The 18727-nt window shown below is 40.2% G+C and overlaps 1 protein-coding gene across 2 annotated transcripts in view; it reads left to right on the top strand.

Moving 5' to 3' along the window:
- The window catches only part of FGD6 (FYVE, RhoGEF and PH domain containing 6), a 114441-nt gene that overhangs the window by 31527 nt on the left and 64187 nt on the right, over window positions 1–18727 (top strand). Inside the window, exon 3 of one of the 2 annotated variants that reach the window (XM_043881518.1) lies at window positions 15519–15669. In XM_043881518.1, the coding sequence (XP_043737453.1) occupies window positions 15519–15669 (151 nt within the window). Of the gene's footprint in view, window positions 1–15515; window positions 15670–18727 lie in introns of both variants that reach the window. The other variant, XM_043881508.1, reaches the window with a different exon arrangement.

Below are 18727 nucleotides of genomic sequence, written 5' to 3'. Positions count from 1 at the left end.
ATGGTAGTCAGAAGGTGAGCTGTTCATCCCTACCTACTACCTGACTCCCCTGCTAGGTTCCCTGTCTAGTGTTGAAATTTGATAAAGCTAAGGGGAAGGGTTGGATTTGGATCCCAGCTCCCATCACAATTGGATTACTTCTTGTCTGTCTTGCTTGCTTCCTAGCTGTAGGAACCTCTAACTAGTAAATCTCTTCATTTCTCATCACACAGAAATGCACTCACCCTCCTATCACCACCTCCCAATCACCTGCCACATCACTCTCATTTCTGCCTCCATGCCTTTGCTCACACTGTTTTCCCTTCAGTTCTCTCCTATTTAGGAGACCTTTGTTCCTCCTTTCATTCACTGAAGTATCTTCTCCCAGGTGCCCATACCTCCAGTTTATCTGATTGCCCCAGTCTGCACGGGGTACTTCTTTCTCTGGTTCTGTAGCCCTTAGTGCCTGTGAGCTGCCTTTAACATTTAGCATGCACTTACTTTTAGTTGTTCTCTGTTTAGAAAATGGTCCCTGCCTTTACCCTACTTACTGCAGTTATCCTGATTCCTTTTGCCTTTATTAGTTTAGGAAAGTCTCAATCAGCAGGTAAAAAGAAAAGCAACCAATAGAATTTACAGTTTGAACATCATCTGTGACTAATTCTGCTAGACTATCTTTATCCAGTGCCTAAAATAGAATGCATAATAAGCCCACAATAAATATTTATTGAAATAAATGCTATAGCAGTTTTATATATTAAATATTATAATATATGAATTATATGTGTCAGCTTAAGAAATATTCACAGCCTTAAAGTTGAGAGTTATGTTTTATTTGGTGGAAATTTTTAGGACTTAAGCCCAGGAGGCAGCTTCTCGCATAATCCTGAGAGAACTGCTTCAAGGAGGCAAGGGAAGAAACCAGGTTTTATAGAATTTTCACAACAAAAGGCAGGTAGCTGGAACATCAAGAGATTTTTGTTAATTAAACAACAATTAATGAAAGGAAACCAAATGTTTCAAATTAAGTAATTTAGTGTTTTTCTATGTACGAGAAGATGCATGAGTCTGGGCTCATTGAAATCATTCCTTTCATATGCATCTCAGCTATCCTGGGGTCAGTATCCTGTGTTTTTTTCACATCCTGAGTCCCTCAGTGCTCACCATAGGGAGTGGCTATAGCCTCATGGTTGCCAGATTTAGCAGGTATTCTTTTCCTTCCTGAATGCCCTGGAGGGCTGGAATCACTGATGACTGTGACATCCTTGTTTACTGACATGGCCGGAAATACTCCATTTCTCACATGTGTGAAAATATATGTCTATATGTACAATATATGTGTGTGTGTGCGTGTCTAAATATGAAGTGTCCTCATATATTCATCCCAACCTCATTATTTCTGGTGGCCTCTATTTGGTGTGGTACTAATGAATTACATGTTACATAATGAAGAGTTAAAGGGAAGAAATGATGTTGGGTCAACATCTCTTTATTTAAACATTATTTTTCAACAAAATAAACACCATATTTGCTGCAATAAGAAAACTGGATTGGGAACCTGCTATATTTAATTTGGAAGCAATTCTAAGCTCAGTAGAATTCTTTTCCTATTTGTGTTAACAAAAAGATGTCTATTATCTATATTTCTTGAAGAGCATTTTAAAGAATCATTCGTTCCTCAAATCCCTTAAGAAAGCAAAACTGCTGGTAATTAAATGTTTGGTACTTATTTTAGCAAGCGCTTGTTTCAGAAGACATTTTTATAACAGTTTATTCCTCTGTAACTCAGAACAGCTCAGGCTTGAACCAGATGCCTCCCAGCTAAATTCGAGGGGCGTGCATGTGTAATTGTGTCTGACTCTTTGTGATCCCATGGACTGTAGCCCTCCAGGCTCCCCTGTCCATGGGTTTCTCCAGGCAAGAATACTGGAGTGGGTAGCCATTCTCTTCTCCAGGGGATCTTCCCGACATCGAGATTGAACCTGTGTCTCCTGCATGTCCTGCATTGCAGGTGTATTCTTTACCCACTGAGCCACCTGGGAAGCCCCAAGCTGGGGGGACAGGGGTGTCTGTTGGATTATGATTGGCTTTGGACTTCTCCTTTGTCCTTAAGATTGGACCAGGAGCTCTGGAGGGCATGATCTTACAGGTGAGGAGTTCTCCCACAACCCAGACAGAGCCCCCTGGGAGATGCCTAATAATATGGTGCTGTTTACTGTAGTCTCCTTAATAGATGTGTGGTTACTCTGTGGCCCCTGTAGACTGTTGAACAATCCCTTTACAATCTCTCTTTCTTTTTTTAAAAGCTATCAACTGACTGGCCAGAAGGTCTCTCCTCCTACCTATTATCTAGAGACTCATGCCAATGGTTTTCCTAAATAAGCCCCTATATAATGACTGTAAGAGAAGGCATAATCTATGTATCTTTCCCATTTAAGAAGCAATTAAAGGGAAAAAATAAAGGCACTCTTGAAAATACGCAGAAATCTAAACCTGGGGTGTGGGCAGAATGTCTAAAGAGTTGGTGCTCTGATTAAAACTTTTCAGTTTCTGAGTTTCTGGGATGTGTGTGTGTTGTCTTTGAAAAAGTAAGTAGAAATGTTTTGTTTTGTTTTTTTTAAAGCAGGAAAGGGTAAATAATGAAGTCTGTCATCTCAGACTGTAGCCCCAGAGGCAATGATTTTTATCAGTTTCTTCTGACTCTTTCGGGCTTCTCTGGTGGCTCAGAGGTTAAAGCGTCTGCCTGCAATGCGGGAGACCTGGGTTCAGTCCCTGGGTCAGGAAGATCCCCTGGAGAAGGAAATGGCAACCCACTCCAGTATTCTTGCCTGGAGAATCACATGGACGGAGGAGCCTGGTGGGCTACTGTCCACGGGGTCACAAAGAGTCAGACACGACTGAGTGACTTCACTTTCACTTTTCACTTTTTTCTGACTCTTTCTAGAGCTATCTACCAGGATATTTGTGTCTGCTGCCTGTCTGCATACATTTTATATGCACATATTTATGTAGATAGACACATGTGCACATATATGTGTGTGTGTTTCTTTTTTACACAGATGGATGCACACTGCTCTGTGCCTTGACTCCTTTTGAACCTTGCAGTATTGGTGGAGAGCAACCTATATCACTGTGCATAGACCTGTTTCATTTTTAAAACAGCTGTTTAGTATATCATTGTGTGAATGTGCCCAGTTTGTTTAACCAGCCTCCTACTAACAGCCATTAATGGAAACTTCTTTTAATTAAAACTGCTTGTTTTGTTGTTAAACCTTACTGACTGTGAAAGCTGCTTATGTAAAGTGCTCACATCTGGGTAGGTTATCTTCTACTTTAAGGAATTTTGAATTCCATTTGGTTTTTTAGCCAGTTTTCAGAGTTGTCCTTCCGTGTGTATCTGTGCTCTGTCACTTATCCTATCTGACTCTTTGTGACCCTATGGACTACAGCACACCAGGCTCCTCTGTCCATGGGATTTTCCAGGCAAGAATACTAGAGTAGGTTGCCATTTCCTCCTCCAGGGGATATTCCCAACCCAGGGATCAAACCTGCCTCTCCTGATCCTGATTTGGCAGGCAGATTCTTTACCACTGAGTCACCTGGGAAGCCCTTGTCCTTCTGTGACTGTACTTTAAACAGCAGCCTCAGGGTACTGATCTTGATTTTGTTTCTGTCAGGAGAATACAATTTTAAGAATCCTAGTGATAGAAAGATGGTACTGATGAACTTATTTGTAGGGCAGCAGTGGAGACGCAGACATAGAGAACAGAATTAATGGACATGGGTGAGGGGCAGGAAGGAGAGGGTGAGACAAATGGAGAGAGTACCGTGGAAGCATATATGTATAAAGCATAAAGTATATGCTTTACATATTTTACCATATGTAAAATAGATAGCCAATGGGAATTTGCGGTATGACTCGGGGACCTCAAACTGGGATCTGTAACAACCTAGATCTTCATGACTCAGATAATCACAATGGTGTGATCACTCACCTAGAGCCAGACATCCTGGAATGTGAAGTCAAGTGGGCCTTAGGAAGCATCACTACGAACAAAGCTGGTGGAGGTGATGGAATTCCAGTTTAGCTATTTCAAATCCTAAAAGATGATGCTGTGAACATGCTGCACTCAGTATGTCAGCGAATTTGGGAAACTCAGCCATGGCTACAGGACTGGAAAAGGTCAGTTTTCATTCCACTCCCAGAGAAAGGCAATGCCAGAGAATGCTCAAGCTACCGCACAATTGCACTCATTTCACACGCTAGTAAAGTAATGCTCAAAGTTCTCCAAGCCAGGCTTCAGCAGTACGTGCACCGTGAACTTCCAGATGTTCAGGCTGGTTTTAGAAACGGCAGAGGAACCAGAGATCAAATTGCCTACATCCGCTGGATCATTGAAAAAGCAAGAGAGTTCCAAAGAAACATCTATTTCTGTTTTATTGACTATACCAAAGCCTTTGACTGTGTGGATCACAGTAAACTGTGGAAAATTCTGAAAGAGATGGGAATACCAGATCACCTGACCTGCCTCTTGAGAAACCTGTATGCAGGTCAGGAAGCAACAGTTAGAACTGGACTTGGAACAACAGACTGGTTCCATGTAAGAAAAGGAGTATGTCAAAGCTGTATATTGTCACCCTGCTTATTTAACTTATATGCAGAGTACATTATGAGAAACGCTGGGCTGGAAAAAGCACAAGCTGAAATCAAGATTGCCAGGAGAAATATCAATAACCTCAGCTACGCAGATGACACCACCCTTCTGGCAGAAAGCAAAGAATAACTAAAGAGCTTCTTGATGAAGGTGAAAGAAGAGAGTGAAAAAGTTGGCTTAAAGCTCAGCATTCAGAAAACTAAGATCATGGCCCCCGGTCCCATCACTTCATGGCAAATAGACGAGGAAACAGTGGAAACAGTGGCTGACTTTATTTTTTGGGGCTCCAGAATCACTGCAGAGGGTGATTGCAGCCATGAAATTTAAAGACACTTACTCCTTGGAAGGAAAGTTATGACCAACCTAGACAGCATATTAAAAAGGAGAGACATTACTTTGCCAACAAAGGTCTGTCTAGTCAAGGCTATGGTTTTTCCAGTAGTCATGTATGAATGTGAGAGTTGGACAGTAAAGAAAGCTGAGTGCTGAAGAATTGATGCTTTTGAACTATGGTGTTGGAGAAGACTCTTGAGAGTCCCTTGGACTGCACGAAGATCCAACCAGTCCGTCCTAAAGGAGATCAATCCTGGGTGTTCGTTGGAAGGACTAATGTTGAAGCTGAAACTCCAATACTTTGGCCAGCTCAAGTGAAGAGTTGACTCGTTTGAAAAGACCCTGATGCTGGGAAAGATTGAAGGCAAGAGGAGAAGGGGATGACAGAGGATGAGATGTTTGGATGGCACCACCCACTCAATGGACATGAGTTTGGGTAGGCTCCGGGAGTTGGTGATGGACAAGGAGGCCTGGCATGCTGCGGTACATGTGGTCACAAAAAGGCGGACACAACTGAGTGACTGAACTGAACTGAACTGGACAACCTAGATAGAGGGGTGGGAAAGGCTGGGAGGGACATTCACGAGGGAGGGTACATGTGTACACCTATGGCTTATTCATGTTGATGTATGACAGAAATGAAACCAATATTTTAAAGCAGTTATCCTTCAATTAAAAATGAATAAGCAAAAAAGAATCCCAGTAATAAATGTTTTTCTGAGGAAGGGGATGAAAGTGGAATTTATGAGGGTAGAAGTTGCCCCTGGAAAATGAAGCAGACCTGATTTTCAGAGTTCATTACACAAAGCTAGTTTTTGTTATTTTTATTTGTTGTTGTTTTCTAAAATAAAATAAATAAAATAATCTAGTTTACATTTCGGCGGACGCTGGATATTTTTCTGTGGTTTGCTTTTCTAAAGCTATAGATCCCCAGCTTGCTAGTTTTAAAGTCTTGGATGTTAATACCTCTAAAACTCAATGACAATGAGTAAAAACACTAATTGTGTACATTTTATGCTGCAAGTTTTTTTTTTTTTAATCTTCTTTTTGGTAACAAACACCTCCTGTGCTATCCCTTATTTTAGTGATTTTATTTATATTTTGTGGTTATTAAAACATTTAACTCCAAAAAGTTAATATACTACATACATGTGTTCAATTATGTATATACATACACACATACATATAGTTGTTTTTGGTCGCTCAGTCATGTCCAACTCTTTGTGACCCCATGGACAGTAGCATGTCAGGCTTCCCTGTCCTTTACCATCTCCCAGAGCTTGTTCAAACTCATGGCCATTGAGTCAGTAATGCCATCTAACCATCTCATCCTCTGTCGTCCCCGTCTCCTCCTGCCTTCAGTCTTTCCCAGCATCAGTGTCTTTTCTAATGAATTGGCTCTTTGCATCAGGTGGCCAAAATATTGGAGCTTCAGCATCAGTCCTTACAATGAATATTCAGGACTGATCTCCTTTAGGATGGACTTGTTTAATCTCCTTGCAGTCCAAGGGACTCTTAAGAGTCTTCTCCAGCACCACAGTTTGAAAGCATCAGTTCTTCCATGCTCAACCTTCTTTATGGTCCACCTCTTACATCCATACATGACTACTGGAAAAACCATAGCTTTGACTATACAGACAAGTATAGTCTGCAAGTACAATCTGCAAAGTAATGTCTCTGCTGCTTTTTAATATGCTCTCTAGGTTAGTCATAGCTTTTTTTCCAAGGAGCAAGCATCTTTTATATATTTATTTATTTATTTATTTTTTGCAAGCATCTTTTAATTTCATGACTGCAGTCACCATCTATGGTGATTTTGGGGCCCAAGGAAATAATCTGTCACGGTTTCCCCATCTATTTGTCATGAAGTAATGGGACCGGATGCCATGATCTTCATTTTTTGAATGTTGAATTTTAAGCCAACTTTTTCACTCTTCTCTTTCACTTTCATCAAGAGACTCTTTAGTTCTTCTTCTCTTTCTGCCATAAGAGTGGTGTCATCTGCGTAGCTGAGGTTATTAATATTTCTCCTGGCAATCTTGATTCCAGCTTGTGCTTCTTCCAGCCCAGCGTTTTTCATGATGTACTCTGGATATAAGGTAAATAAACAAGGTGACAATATACAACCTTGATGTACTCCTTTCCCAGTTTGGAACCAGCCTGTTGTTCCAAGTCCAGTTCTAACTGTTGCTTCTTGACCTGCATACAGATTTTTAGGAGACAGGTAAGGTAGTCTGATATTCTTGTCTCTTTAAGATTTTCCAGTTTATTGTGATCCACACAGTCAAAGGCCTTAGTATAGTCAATGAAACAGAAGTAGATATTTTTCTGGCGCTCTCTTGCTTTTTTTGTGATCCAGCGGATGTTGTCAATTTGATCTCTGGTTCCTCTGCCTTTTCTAAATCCAACTTGTACATTTGGAAATTCTCAGTTCATGTACTGTTGAAGTCTGGCTTGGAGAATTTTGAGCATTACTTTGCTAGCGTGTGCAGCTGCTGCTGCTGCTAAGTCGCTTCAGCCGTGTCCGACTCTGTGCGACCCCTTAGACGGCAGCCCACCAGGCTCCGCTGTCCCTGGGATTCTCCAGGCAAGAACACTGGAGTGGGCTGCCATTTCCTTCTCCAATGTATGAAAGTGAAAAGTGAAAGTGAAGTTGCTTAGTTGTGTCCAACTCTTCGTGACCCCATGGACTACAGCCCACCAGGCTCCTCTGCCGATGGGATTTTCCAGGCAAGAATACTGGAGTGGGTTGCCATTGCCTTCTCCTTGCTAGCATGTGAGATGAGTGCAATTGTGAGGTAGTCTGAGCATTCTTTGGCATTGCCTTTCTTTGAGATAGAATGAAAACTGACCTTTTCCAGTCTTGTGGCCACTGCTGAATTATCCAAATTTGCTGGCGTACTGAGTGCAGCACTTTCACAGCATCATCTTTTAGGATTTGAAATAGCTCAACTGGAATTCCATCACCTCCACTAGCTTTGTTCGTAGTGATGCTTCCTAAGGCCCACTTGACTTTGCACTCCAGGATGTCTGGCTCTAGGTGAATGATTACACCATTGTGCTTATCTGTGTCATTAAGGTCTTTTTTGTATATTTCTTCTGTGTATTCTTGCCACCTCTTCTTAATCTCTTCTGCTTCTGTTAGGTCCATACCACTTATGTCCTTTATTTTGCCCATTTTGCATGAAATGTTCTCTTGGTATCTCTGATTTTCATGAAGAGATCTCCAGTCTTTCCCATAGGAAGGTTTTCTTATCTCTCCTTGCTATTCTTTGGAATTCCGCATTCAAATGGGTATATCTTTCCTTTTCTCCCTTTGGCTTTCACTTCTCTTCTTTTCTCAGGTATTTGTAAGGCCTCCTTAGACAACCATTTTGCCCTTTTGCTTTTCTTTCTTTATATATATGTGTGTGTGTGTGTGTGTGTTTATATATAATTTCTTTTTCTGAAATCAGTAATAAAAGTCTCAGCCTTACTTACTGTGGAGACATCAGTGTTTATTTTAGTCAAAGCAGTTAGCAGTGAAGAAGACCTATCAGATGATCTGGTTTACATCTGAGCCCAGAGGGGTTACACTTGTGGAACTTGAGCCTTGTTGAAGTCAGATAAATTTGTTTCAAACTCTTTGTTATCTCTTGGCTTTTATATTGTGTCACTCTGGCTCTGCACAGACAGAAAATAATCATGCAAGATCCTGTGTTTGGAAAACCTGAAAGCATGATGTGATTATATGAGTCTTGCTTTATTAGAGGATGAAAATGTTATGTAGGGCAAATTCCCAAGTTGTTCCGTATTTCCTAAAAGAGAGAAATCTTTCTTATTTTAGGGGTAGTTCCTAGGAAAGTCATGTGCGTAGTGGGTAGAGAAAATTCCACACATACTGCATAATTGAGAAGAGGACCTGAAAATAAGAAGATGATGAATGGTTTTTAAAATTCGTTGTTGCTGTTTTAACGCCTAGTTTTCAAGTTGACAGTGGAATCTGTAGTTCCATAAAGGAACTGAAGTGAAAGAGTAAAAAGTTTTTTGGGGAAACTAAATAAAAACAAGTTTCCAGTGAAAATTGTAAACCTGTCTTATATACTTTACATTTTATAATATGTGACTTCTTTTTAAAAATTGTTTTCTGATTTTTCCTTGTTATGTTCATCCTTCAAGTTTTCCTTGGTTGTTTTCCACACTTATTCTGTGATAAATATGAAAGTAGCTAAAGGAAGCACATAATCACCAAGTCATAATGAGACAGCATTTGCAACAGAATTTTGACATCTTGAAGACTAGCAGGCGTTCTGTTCAGTTTGGTCCAGGAGTAGAAAGAAGAGACGAAAGATGACAGAAATTGGGATTTACATGTTGTCACTTGAAAATGAGAGAGAAACTTTGAAGGTGAGAATATTGGAGTGAATTTCTTTTTTTCACACTAGGGAGAAATTACGTGGAATATTCTTTGTTTTGTTGTTGTTTAGTTGCTCAGTCGTGTCCAACTCTTTGCCACTTCATAGACCGTAGCCTACCAGGCTCCTCTGTCCATGGGATTTTCCAGGCAATAATACTGGAGTGGGTTGCCATTTCCTTCTCCAGGGGATCTTCCCAACCCAGGGATCGAATATGTGTCTCCTGCGTTGCAGGAGGATTTTCTTTGTTTAAGGGGCTCCAAATAAGATCACAGGCAAGAGAGGTAAAAAATAACTGGATTTGCCAAAACTGCTTTCAGTGCTTTGAAAACATGTTCTGTTAATTCTGCTCCTCTTTTCATTTCTATGTCATCCTTGGCTTTCTCCCCTCCCCTTGCTAGACTCTAATTTAATAGAGGTTCACAAGGATGTTTTGGTGGTGAACCCTGGCAACTTTTATGCCTAGCTTGGCTCCATGCACGTTTTATGTTTCTAAACACTCTTTGAGGAAATAGATAAAATAGGAATTTTTTTTTTTTTAAGAATTACTTTTTAAAAAGAGAGATCATCCTTGATGTGTAAAAAGAGAAGTTTGATGTACTTCCAGTATAAAATGTACTGTTTATATATAGAAAATAACATGAACAATAAGTCAGTTTTTTTTGTTTAAGTGATGACAGTAAATAATCACCACTCCAAACGCAAGGATCCTTGGCACATGAGACTGAAGGAACAGTTACCTAATCAGTAGAAATTTACTTCTGGTTTTCCTTGTCTCTGTTTTTATCCCAGTGTACTTTTGGAAAGGATGGCCTGCAAAAGGAGAGCCCAATTTTGACTCTGTTTTGGTTGTTTTTGCAACTCACTGTCCTTTTATTTCAGTTACCAAATTATGTAGTAACTGGGCAGGAAAGTGTGGAGGAAACACTGTATCTTGTGCCTTTAACCCTAAAAGCAGACTTTTAGGATTAAGTCTAAGCAGTGTTAGGATGCTATCTTTCTGACAGTGGGAAGGGAGTGTAGGGAATGGAGGAGCCTGAACTCAGTGACCAGCATAGGTAAGAAATCCGTGTTTCATTATCAGGAATCTAAAATTATTAGATAGGTTTGAAAGCTGTTCTTGGTTATATGGGAAGACAGTGTAATCAACAGCTTTTCTCTGTTTAGTCATGTAGAAATGAGCATGTATGTGGGTTCTAGGCGGCATCTTTCCTGATTTTGCTGCTGACTCCATTATCTTTCTTTTAAAATCAGATCCTTTGTTGGTGTATTTCTGTTTCAATTGACGTGTCTCCCTCATTCTGCTGGTGACTGTTCATGAAACCTTGAAGGAAAACTTGAGTTTTTTGCCCCCTCTTTACCCTAGCTCTGGTGATGTTTTTTCCTTGTATGTCCAGCCCTTCCTCTCAATTTCTGATGTAGCCACCCAGCTCAGGCTGCCTGCACTATGGAAATTACCTCCTAGGTCTTCCTCCCTTTCTGTCGCTCTGCCTATCTCCATTTCAGTTCATTGGTTTTGGGGTTACAAAATTAATACTCCTAAAACCCTGTTTTGGTCTTCAAAGGTTCCTCTCTCTCTTAAGCTTCAGAAACTATAATTGATCTCTACTGTTTACCATCCAGGTATGTGGGGAGCTGCTTTAGCTTCAACTTAAGCTCTGAAATCATCAAGGTGATCTCACTGATGCTAATAAACAAGGACATCCTTTCCTCTGCTTGGAGGGGGTGGGATATGGGGAGAGAGGGGTAGGTACTGTGCTTACAAAAGTTGATTGACGGAAGAGGTGCCGTTCTCCTCTCTGTTGGCACTAATGAGAACGATGTGTAGGGATTTCCCTGGTAGTCCAGTGGTTAAGACTTCACCTTCCGGTATAAGGGGTGCAGGTTCGATCCCTGGTCAGGGAACTAAGATCCTACATGCCTCTCATCCAGGACAACTGTGAAACATAAAACAGGAGCAATATCGTAACAAACCCAATAAAGACTTTTCTAAAAAAAGAAAGAAGTATGGTAGTGACATGCATCTTGAAGATATATTAAGGAGATCTTTGAGGTCTACTGGAAGATTTCAGTCTCCTTGTTGAAGGCCTATAAGATGCGTATAAACTTTTCATGCTTCTTGACAGCTTGGCACCTGTCATCTTCTCCAAGCTTGTTTTCCTTTAACTACTCACAAGAGATTCCTTTGGTAGGCAAAATGGTTTTTTTGTTTTGTGAATACCAACATTCTTCTGTACCACTGATGATGATGCCCAGATGTCCTTTTTCCTTTAAAAACCATAGTTTTTCCAGTATTCCCCCTGCCCCAGGCCTTTCTATGTCATCACCAGTACCACATATATTATCTGAACTTTTGAAATTTAACACCCATTGGTTTCTAATATCCTTTTTGTTCATTCAATAAAAATATATTGAGTGCATATTACATATCAAGTAATGTGATGGCAGTTCAACTGAAAAAGGCAATTTCTTTGTCCTTAAGAATTTACATTTTAATGAGAGAAAAAATGTACCACCAAGTAAGAGCATGTAGGATTGAGAAGAGCCAGATAATCTAATTTGGAGTAGGTAGAGGACGGCCAGGGAAGGTTTTCTCTAGGTAAGCAATTTTTAGAACTAAAATCACCTGAAGTTGTATGGAGGTATATTTTGATCCTTGTTTTTAGTATTTAAAGCTTTTTATTCATTTGATTCTTATTTAAATATTTTATTTATTTATTTATTTGCTTACTTTTTGTCCCCTTTTTCTTAAATGTTAACTTTTGTGAGCTTTTGTGTCCCTGAATGGATGTGGCAACCAACTGGTTGCTGTCTTTAAAATGGCTCTCCGAATGTTAATCCAGGAGACACCTTTCAGTGTTCTTGAGACAAAATAAACCTAATTTCCTCAAGTGTCACAGCTGTGTAACTATTTGGAATTTTTATACTGTTGAATCTTAAAGAACTCACGGATAGGCTGACCCCAAAAATCAAATTACTGGGGTTTCGTTAAAACCAGCTTCTGATTCATTGGGGTGGGGTGGGACTGCGGTTTTATTTTTCTAGAAAGCTTCCTGGTGATGCAGAAGCTGCTCATTGACAGAATATGTTTTGAGTAGCAGAGTTTCAGAGGATGTGAAGAGATTAAGAACTAAGATAAAAGGCAAGTTGAAGGTATATTTCCTTCTACTTATATGGATGAATACAGCAGTTTGCATATCCTAACTCTCATTCACTCGCTGTCATCTAAATCACCTAATTACCCAGCTGGGTTGGGCTCCTATCCCTGCTCCAAGAGACAAGTGAATATTGTCAGTGATTTGACTATTCTGCTGTCCACCCCACTCACCACCCCAGGGGTGAATCTTCTCTGTGTCATGGGGAGCTGTGATAAGATATGCACCCACCTAGCTGAGGCTGTGATATTATTCCCTGAGGCCCTCTGCCACTGAGTAATAGGAAACCTAACTTTGGCAGGAGGAAGTGTTCCTTTTGGCTTTCTGCCTCCCTCCAACTGGTTTGTATAACAGTTGGGCTTCAGGAATGGCTTCTGAGGCAAGTCTGTATCCTACAATGTGTAATCAGGAACTGGCAGAAATTTTAACTTTTAAGATTCCCGTTAGAAAATCTCATGACTTGTTAGGAATCTTGGCAGTTGAGTGACCTGCCCATGACCTGAAAAAGAAACCTGCCACAGTGAATGGAACTGTCGCGTTATTCTGCCTGAGTATTTTCCCTGATGATTTTCTAAGGATCTTTTCCTGGCTCTTCTATTCTGCAAATATTCTTACAGACTGCGATCAGGAAAGCCATTACTATAGTCCTTTTCTTCCTGAGTCTTTACGACTAAAGCTAGAATTATTTCTGTTGCCTTCCTTGGGAGCTTTCCTATGGAATTCCCCCTCACAGATTGGATTGCCACAATGTCTTTTAGATTCAAGAATTCTGTCTTAGTACAGAGTGAGAAATGTTGCTGTCAGGCTGGTGAGGAGGAGTTGATAAATGGCCTGGTACAAGGGTTTTCAAACTCCAGCCTGTATCCCTTAGGGGCCCTGCATCACTATAGAGTTTCTGATTCAGCAGGTCTGGAGCAAGCTGGAGATTTTGTGCCCATCCTCAGATGTGGTTACATGAAAGGCAACAGTGATGACTAGAGAGGTGGGCACATGTTCACAAGAGCACATGGATTGTGTATTATGGTCACCATCATTACCTCCCAATACTTATAGATTTGTTAGTTGGTTTTTATTTTTTATTTTTTTTAGGTAAGTAAGTAAAATGTTTGTTAAGAGGAAAAAGAGTCCAGCACGCGTAGACAGACACGTGGGTGGACTCAGGGGGAGAGAGAGGCACTGAGTCAGGCCCTCGTCGTGACTTGAATTACTTTTATGGGACAATTCTTCCAGGTTTCCTTTGGCCAGTCATTTCAGTTTGCCTGGTTCTCAGTCCATACTTGGTCTATCTCAAAATTCTCCGACGTGCGCACACATCTCTTAGACACACATCTTAGACCACAAAGGCGTCTGGGTAGAACATCCCTTGACATGAGCCCCCTTTCTGTTAGTTGCTTTTTAAAAAAACAAAACAAACCTCTGAGACCTAAGGAAGCAACACCTCTTCTCGTGTTGAAACATTAACGTGATCAGTAACCCAGGCCACCTCTTATGAGGCCTCTTGGTTTGTGATAGTAGAGATTTGAAATTATCTAGAGTAAGGGTATATTAGAGCATAGAATAGGGGCATGTGGGAAACTTGCTCCTTACCCACCTTCCTGTCACAGAAATACATGTTGGGCTTGGTCTATTTTTTGTTTTTAAGATTTGTTTAGTTTTATTTATTTTTTTTTGGCTGCACTGGGTCCTTATTGCTGCAGACTTTCTCTAGTTGCGCAGAAGAGGAGCTACTTTGGAGTTGCGGTGCTCCAGCTTCTCATTGAGGTGGCTTTTCTTACTGCGGGGCACAGGCTCCAGGTCATGTGGGCTTCGGTAGTTGTGGCTCATGGGCTCGGTAGTTACGGCTCACGGGCTTAGTTGCCCCTTGGCATGTGTAATCTTCCCAGACCAGGGATGGAACCTGTGTCCCCTGCATTAGCAGGTGGATTCCTAACCACTGGACCAGCAGGAAAGCGTCATTGGGTGTTGTTTTGGTTTTTTAAATACAATTTTTAAAGATCACTTTCCATTTACATTTATTACAAAATATTGGCCATATTCCCCATGCTGTGCAATGCATTTGAGTCTGTCCTACACCCAATGTATTGTACCTTCCCCCTGCCACTGGTAACCACTAGTTTGTTCTCTGTATCTGTGAGTCTGCCTTTTTTATGTTATATTCACTGGTTTGTTGTAAAAAAAAAAAAAAAACCTAACAAACATGTTTTTCAAGATGATCCATTTTAAATCCAAGATGAATTTGGATTTTTGACAACTGAGATGGGGAAAGGGAAGGGAGAGTTTGGTTGATCTCTTTCCATCCTTCCAGATCCCTTAGATGTGCTTTGCTTACCTCACACAATTTGTTTATGTGTGTATGTGTCTATGTATTAGTCACTCAGTCGTGTCTGACTCTTGCAACTCCATAGACTGTAGCCCACCAGGCTCCTCTGTCCATGGAATTCTCTAGGCAAGAATCCTGGAGTGGGTTGCCTTTCCCTTCTCTAGGGGATCTTCCTGACTCAGGGGTTGAACCTAGATCTCCTGCATTGTGGTCAGATTCTACCATCTGATTCACGAGGGAAGCCCATATATATACACATAGGGGTGTGTGTGTATAATTTTTATTTTTTGTTTTTGACTGTGCTTAGTCTTCACTGCGGTGTCAGCTTTTCTCTAGTTGTGGCGAGCAGCGGCTACTCTATAGTTGGAATGCTCGGGCTCCTCATTGTGGTGGCTTCTCTGCGGAGCACTGGCTCTAGGGCATGAAGGCTTCAGCAGTTGTAGCATCTGGGCTCACTAGTTGCGGCTCCCGAGCTCTAGGGCACAGGGTCAGTAGTTGTGGCACATGGGCTTAGCTGCTCCGTGACACATGAGATCTTCCTGGATCAGGGATCAAACCTGTGTCTTCTGCATTGGCAGGCAGATTCTTTACCATTGTGTCACTAGGGAAGCCCTCACAATTTGTTTTTGGTAGGATTTCTTGTTCTCAAGGGTGTCTAATGCAATATTTTCTATTGAAGCAGTTCTGGAGCATCCCAGGAGGGACACAGTGATCTGGACCTTGGTCTTGGTGACCTTCCTTCAGATGAAGAGGAAGTCATCAACAGTTCAGATGAAGATGATGTCAGCTCTGCTTCTAGTAAAGGGGAGCCTGATCTGCTGGACGATAAACAGGTATGTTGTTGGTATTTAAAAGTTTCTACTTTTGTGTTTTTGGGCCTCTCAGGATACTCAGAAGTAATATTTATTATAATGATAGGCATAAAATCCTTCCTTAGTTTTCAAAACCTTATAAAACATCTTTCTAGTTTAATTCTTGCTATACGTGCCTGAGATGTTTTCCTATTTCAAAGAACATATCATTTAGAGATTATTTAGTAATTTTCGAGAAATTGTTTTTGGTAACGTCCTTTGATTTTCTTTTGATAATAAAAACCCTTCTTAGGATTGCTTCCTGTACTGCCAGTGATTCTATTTGTAAGAAAGGAATTAGATGCATTTCATATTCAATCAGATCTTTTTAGAGATAGAATAAAGATTGCTGTCAGTAGTACCTGAAGATGTGCTTTGAAATAATCCACTATGTGTGTGTTTTCTGTATACATGAAGTGGGATTGTCCATGTACTGGTAATTATTTAAGATGTATAACAGATACATGGGTGTTCATGACACTGTTTTTCTAGTTTGATACGAATATGTTTCATTTTAAATCATAATTCTTTAAATAAAGAAATAGTTGCAATGGAAAAAATTAGTGTTATCAGCAATATCCCCAGAATGTGTTGAAATGTTACAGGAAAATGGAATTTGAAAAGATTCACATAGCAAACTTATCAAGCCCTAGAGAAAATCCATGTCACTTAACTCCTGTGTCATAATTCGTCAGACCATTGTGCTTCCTTTTTACTATAGTTTTGCTTTGTTTAAATTAACTTTCAGCCTTAAGTGATTGGCACATGTTTTGTAATTGTCTAGATTTAAATTCAGTGCCACCACCTATGATCTCAATAGCCTTGGGCAAATTATTTAACCTCTTTGAGCTAAAGAACTCAATGTTATGAAGAAAAATATAGCACTTATTTCATAGAATTGTGTCAACTAAATTAGTTGATATATGTAAAGTCTTGGAATACTGTCCAGAACATGATAAGAATGCCATGACTCTGATATTTATTAATCACAAGACTTCATTTCTGTGCTATAAAGTATTGGATCATGGAGTTGGGCGGAACCACTAGTTTCTTTTGGGGGTGATAAAAATGTTCTAAACTTAGCTTGTGGTAATGGTTGCACAACCCTGAATGTTTAAACCATTTAGTTATGTATTTTAAAAAGACAAAAATATATTTATGAAATGTAAATTATATCTCAGAAAAGTTGTTAAAGGAAGATAAAAATCCTGATAAAGGGGAAATAATTGTGCTAAGAGAAAGGTTCGTACAGAGGAGGAGGGCATAGCAACCCACTGCAGTATTCTTGCCTGGAGAATCCCATGGACAGAGGAGCCTGACGGGCTACAGTCCATGGGGTCACAAAGAGTCAGACACTACTGAGTGACTGAGGACAGCACATGCATATCATACAGTCCTATGTACATCAGCCAAGGGGGGACCACAGATGTGGCTGTAGCCAGCCAGTAACTCAAGGAAAAAAAGGTGATGGTTTCTAAAAGAAGTCTTTGGAGTAGAAGCATAGGAGTAGACCTTCTTTTATAACTTTCTTGATTTTAAATTTCTCAGTTTATTCAGCAGGACAGTAATGTTGTTCTGAGTCTCAAGCAGGCTAATAATTGCCAAAACACTTTGCAAGTCTTCGTGACCCAAAGAAATTTATGCACATTAAACACGTGTAATATACTTCTGTGCTTGTGTTTATGGTCGATTGTATTAGTTTCGTAGGGAAGTTGTTACAGAGTACCACAAACCTAGTGTCTTGAAAACAGAAATATAATTATTTAACAGTTCTGGAGGTCAGAATTCCAAAATCGAGGTGTTGGCAAGGCTGAGCTCTGTCTGAAACCTGTAAAGAAGAATCTTTCCTCATCTCTTGCTGTGATTTGCCGGCCAGCCGTAGGGTTCCTTGGCTTATAGCTACAGCACTTCAGTCCTGCCTCCATTATCACGTGGTGTGGTGCCTGTGTGTGTGTGTGTCTCCTCTTCTTATAAGGAAACTAATCTTACTAGATTGGGAGCATACCATAGTCCAAGATGACCTCATTTTTAACTTACTACATCCGAAACAAGTCTATTTCCAAATCAGGTCACATTCTGAGGTTCTGGGGGTTAAGACTTGAACATTAATTTTGGAGGGACTTATTTCAAACTATAGCAAATACCATATTCCATGGACATATAATGGGCACATCACAAATACGTGTCTAGGTGCCAATAACATTCCCTCACGAAAGTGCCAGACTCAGTAGGAGAGAAGAAAGAATGTGTGCTGCTGAGCCCTTATCTTTCACTTGTGAAGGAACTACAAGCTAATGTTCAGAAAGTCATTCCTGGAAAGGTATAAGTGCCACGATAAAGGCAAGAAAACTGCCCTCTACCACATCTGTGTGTCTGTGCCTGTCTATGTGCAGGTTATTATACTTAATCTTCAAAATCGTCCTGGGGTATAGATTTGACAGCTGTACTGTTTTTCTCTTCTTCACATGAAGAAAGGGACTTTTTTAAAAACAGGTTAAATAACTTGCCTTGGAACCTCTGGAACTGAGGTTTTTAGCCAAAACCTGTCACTGCTAATAACTTAGTTTGAGCCACAGAATCTGAATGATGTTGATGGAACATGTTTGGGATGGAAGGAGTAGCCATGCTAATTTTTTCTTTCCAATTTTTTAGTCTTTATTTTCAGTACTTAATAAATGATTGTTTAAAAATGAGATCTGTTATTCATTCTGCTTTGTTATGGTTAGAATATTCACCACTATTCACCCCTCCTAAATATTGACTTCTCTGCCTCCCTCCCCCACAATTTTTTTTTGTGTGTGTTTAACAGCTCATATAATACATACCATTAAGAGAGAGGTGAAAACCTAAGAGGACTTTTTTTTTTAGTTCATCATGGTGTCACCTCATTTGTGGGATTATTTAATGATATGGAGATGTTTCTTGGGCAATCTGGTTGTTCAGTTTTTTTATTTTTAGTAGAACTCAAGTGATATAGCAGAGGTCTTTTACGAATTCTGTTTTAAAGTAATGGATAAATTTCACTGGATTTTACTTGTGA

The sequence above is a fragment of the Cervus elaphus genome, chromosome 3, assembly GCF_910594005.1.
Source record: "Cervus elaphus chromosome 3, mCerEla1.1, whole genome shotgun sequence".
NCBI lineage: Eukaryota > Metazoa > Chordata > Mammalia > Artiodactyla > Cervidae > Cervus > Cervus elaphus.
Note: the sequence above shows the minus strand (reverse complement) of the source record. Positions and strands in the feature narration are given on the sequence as shown.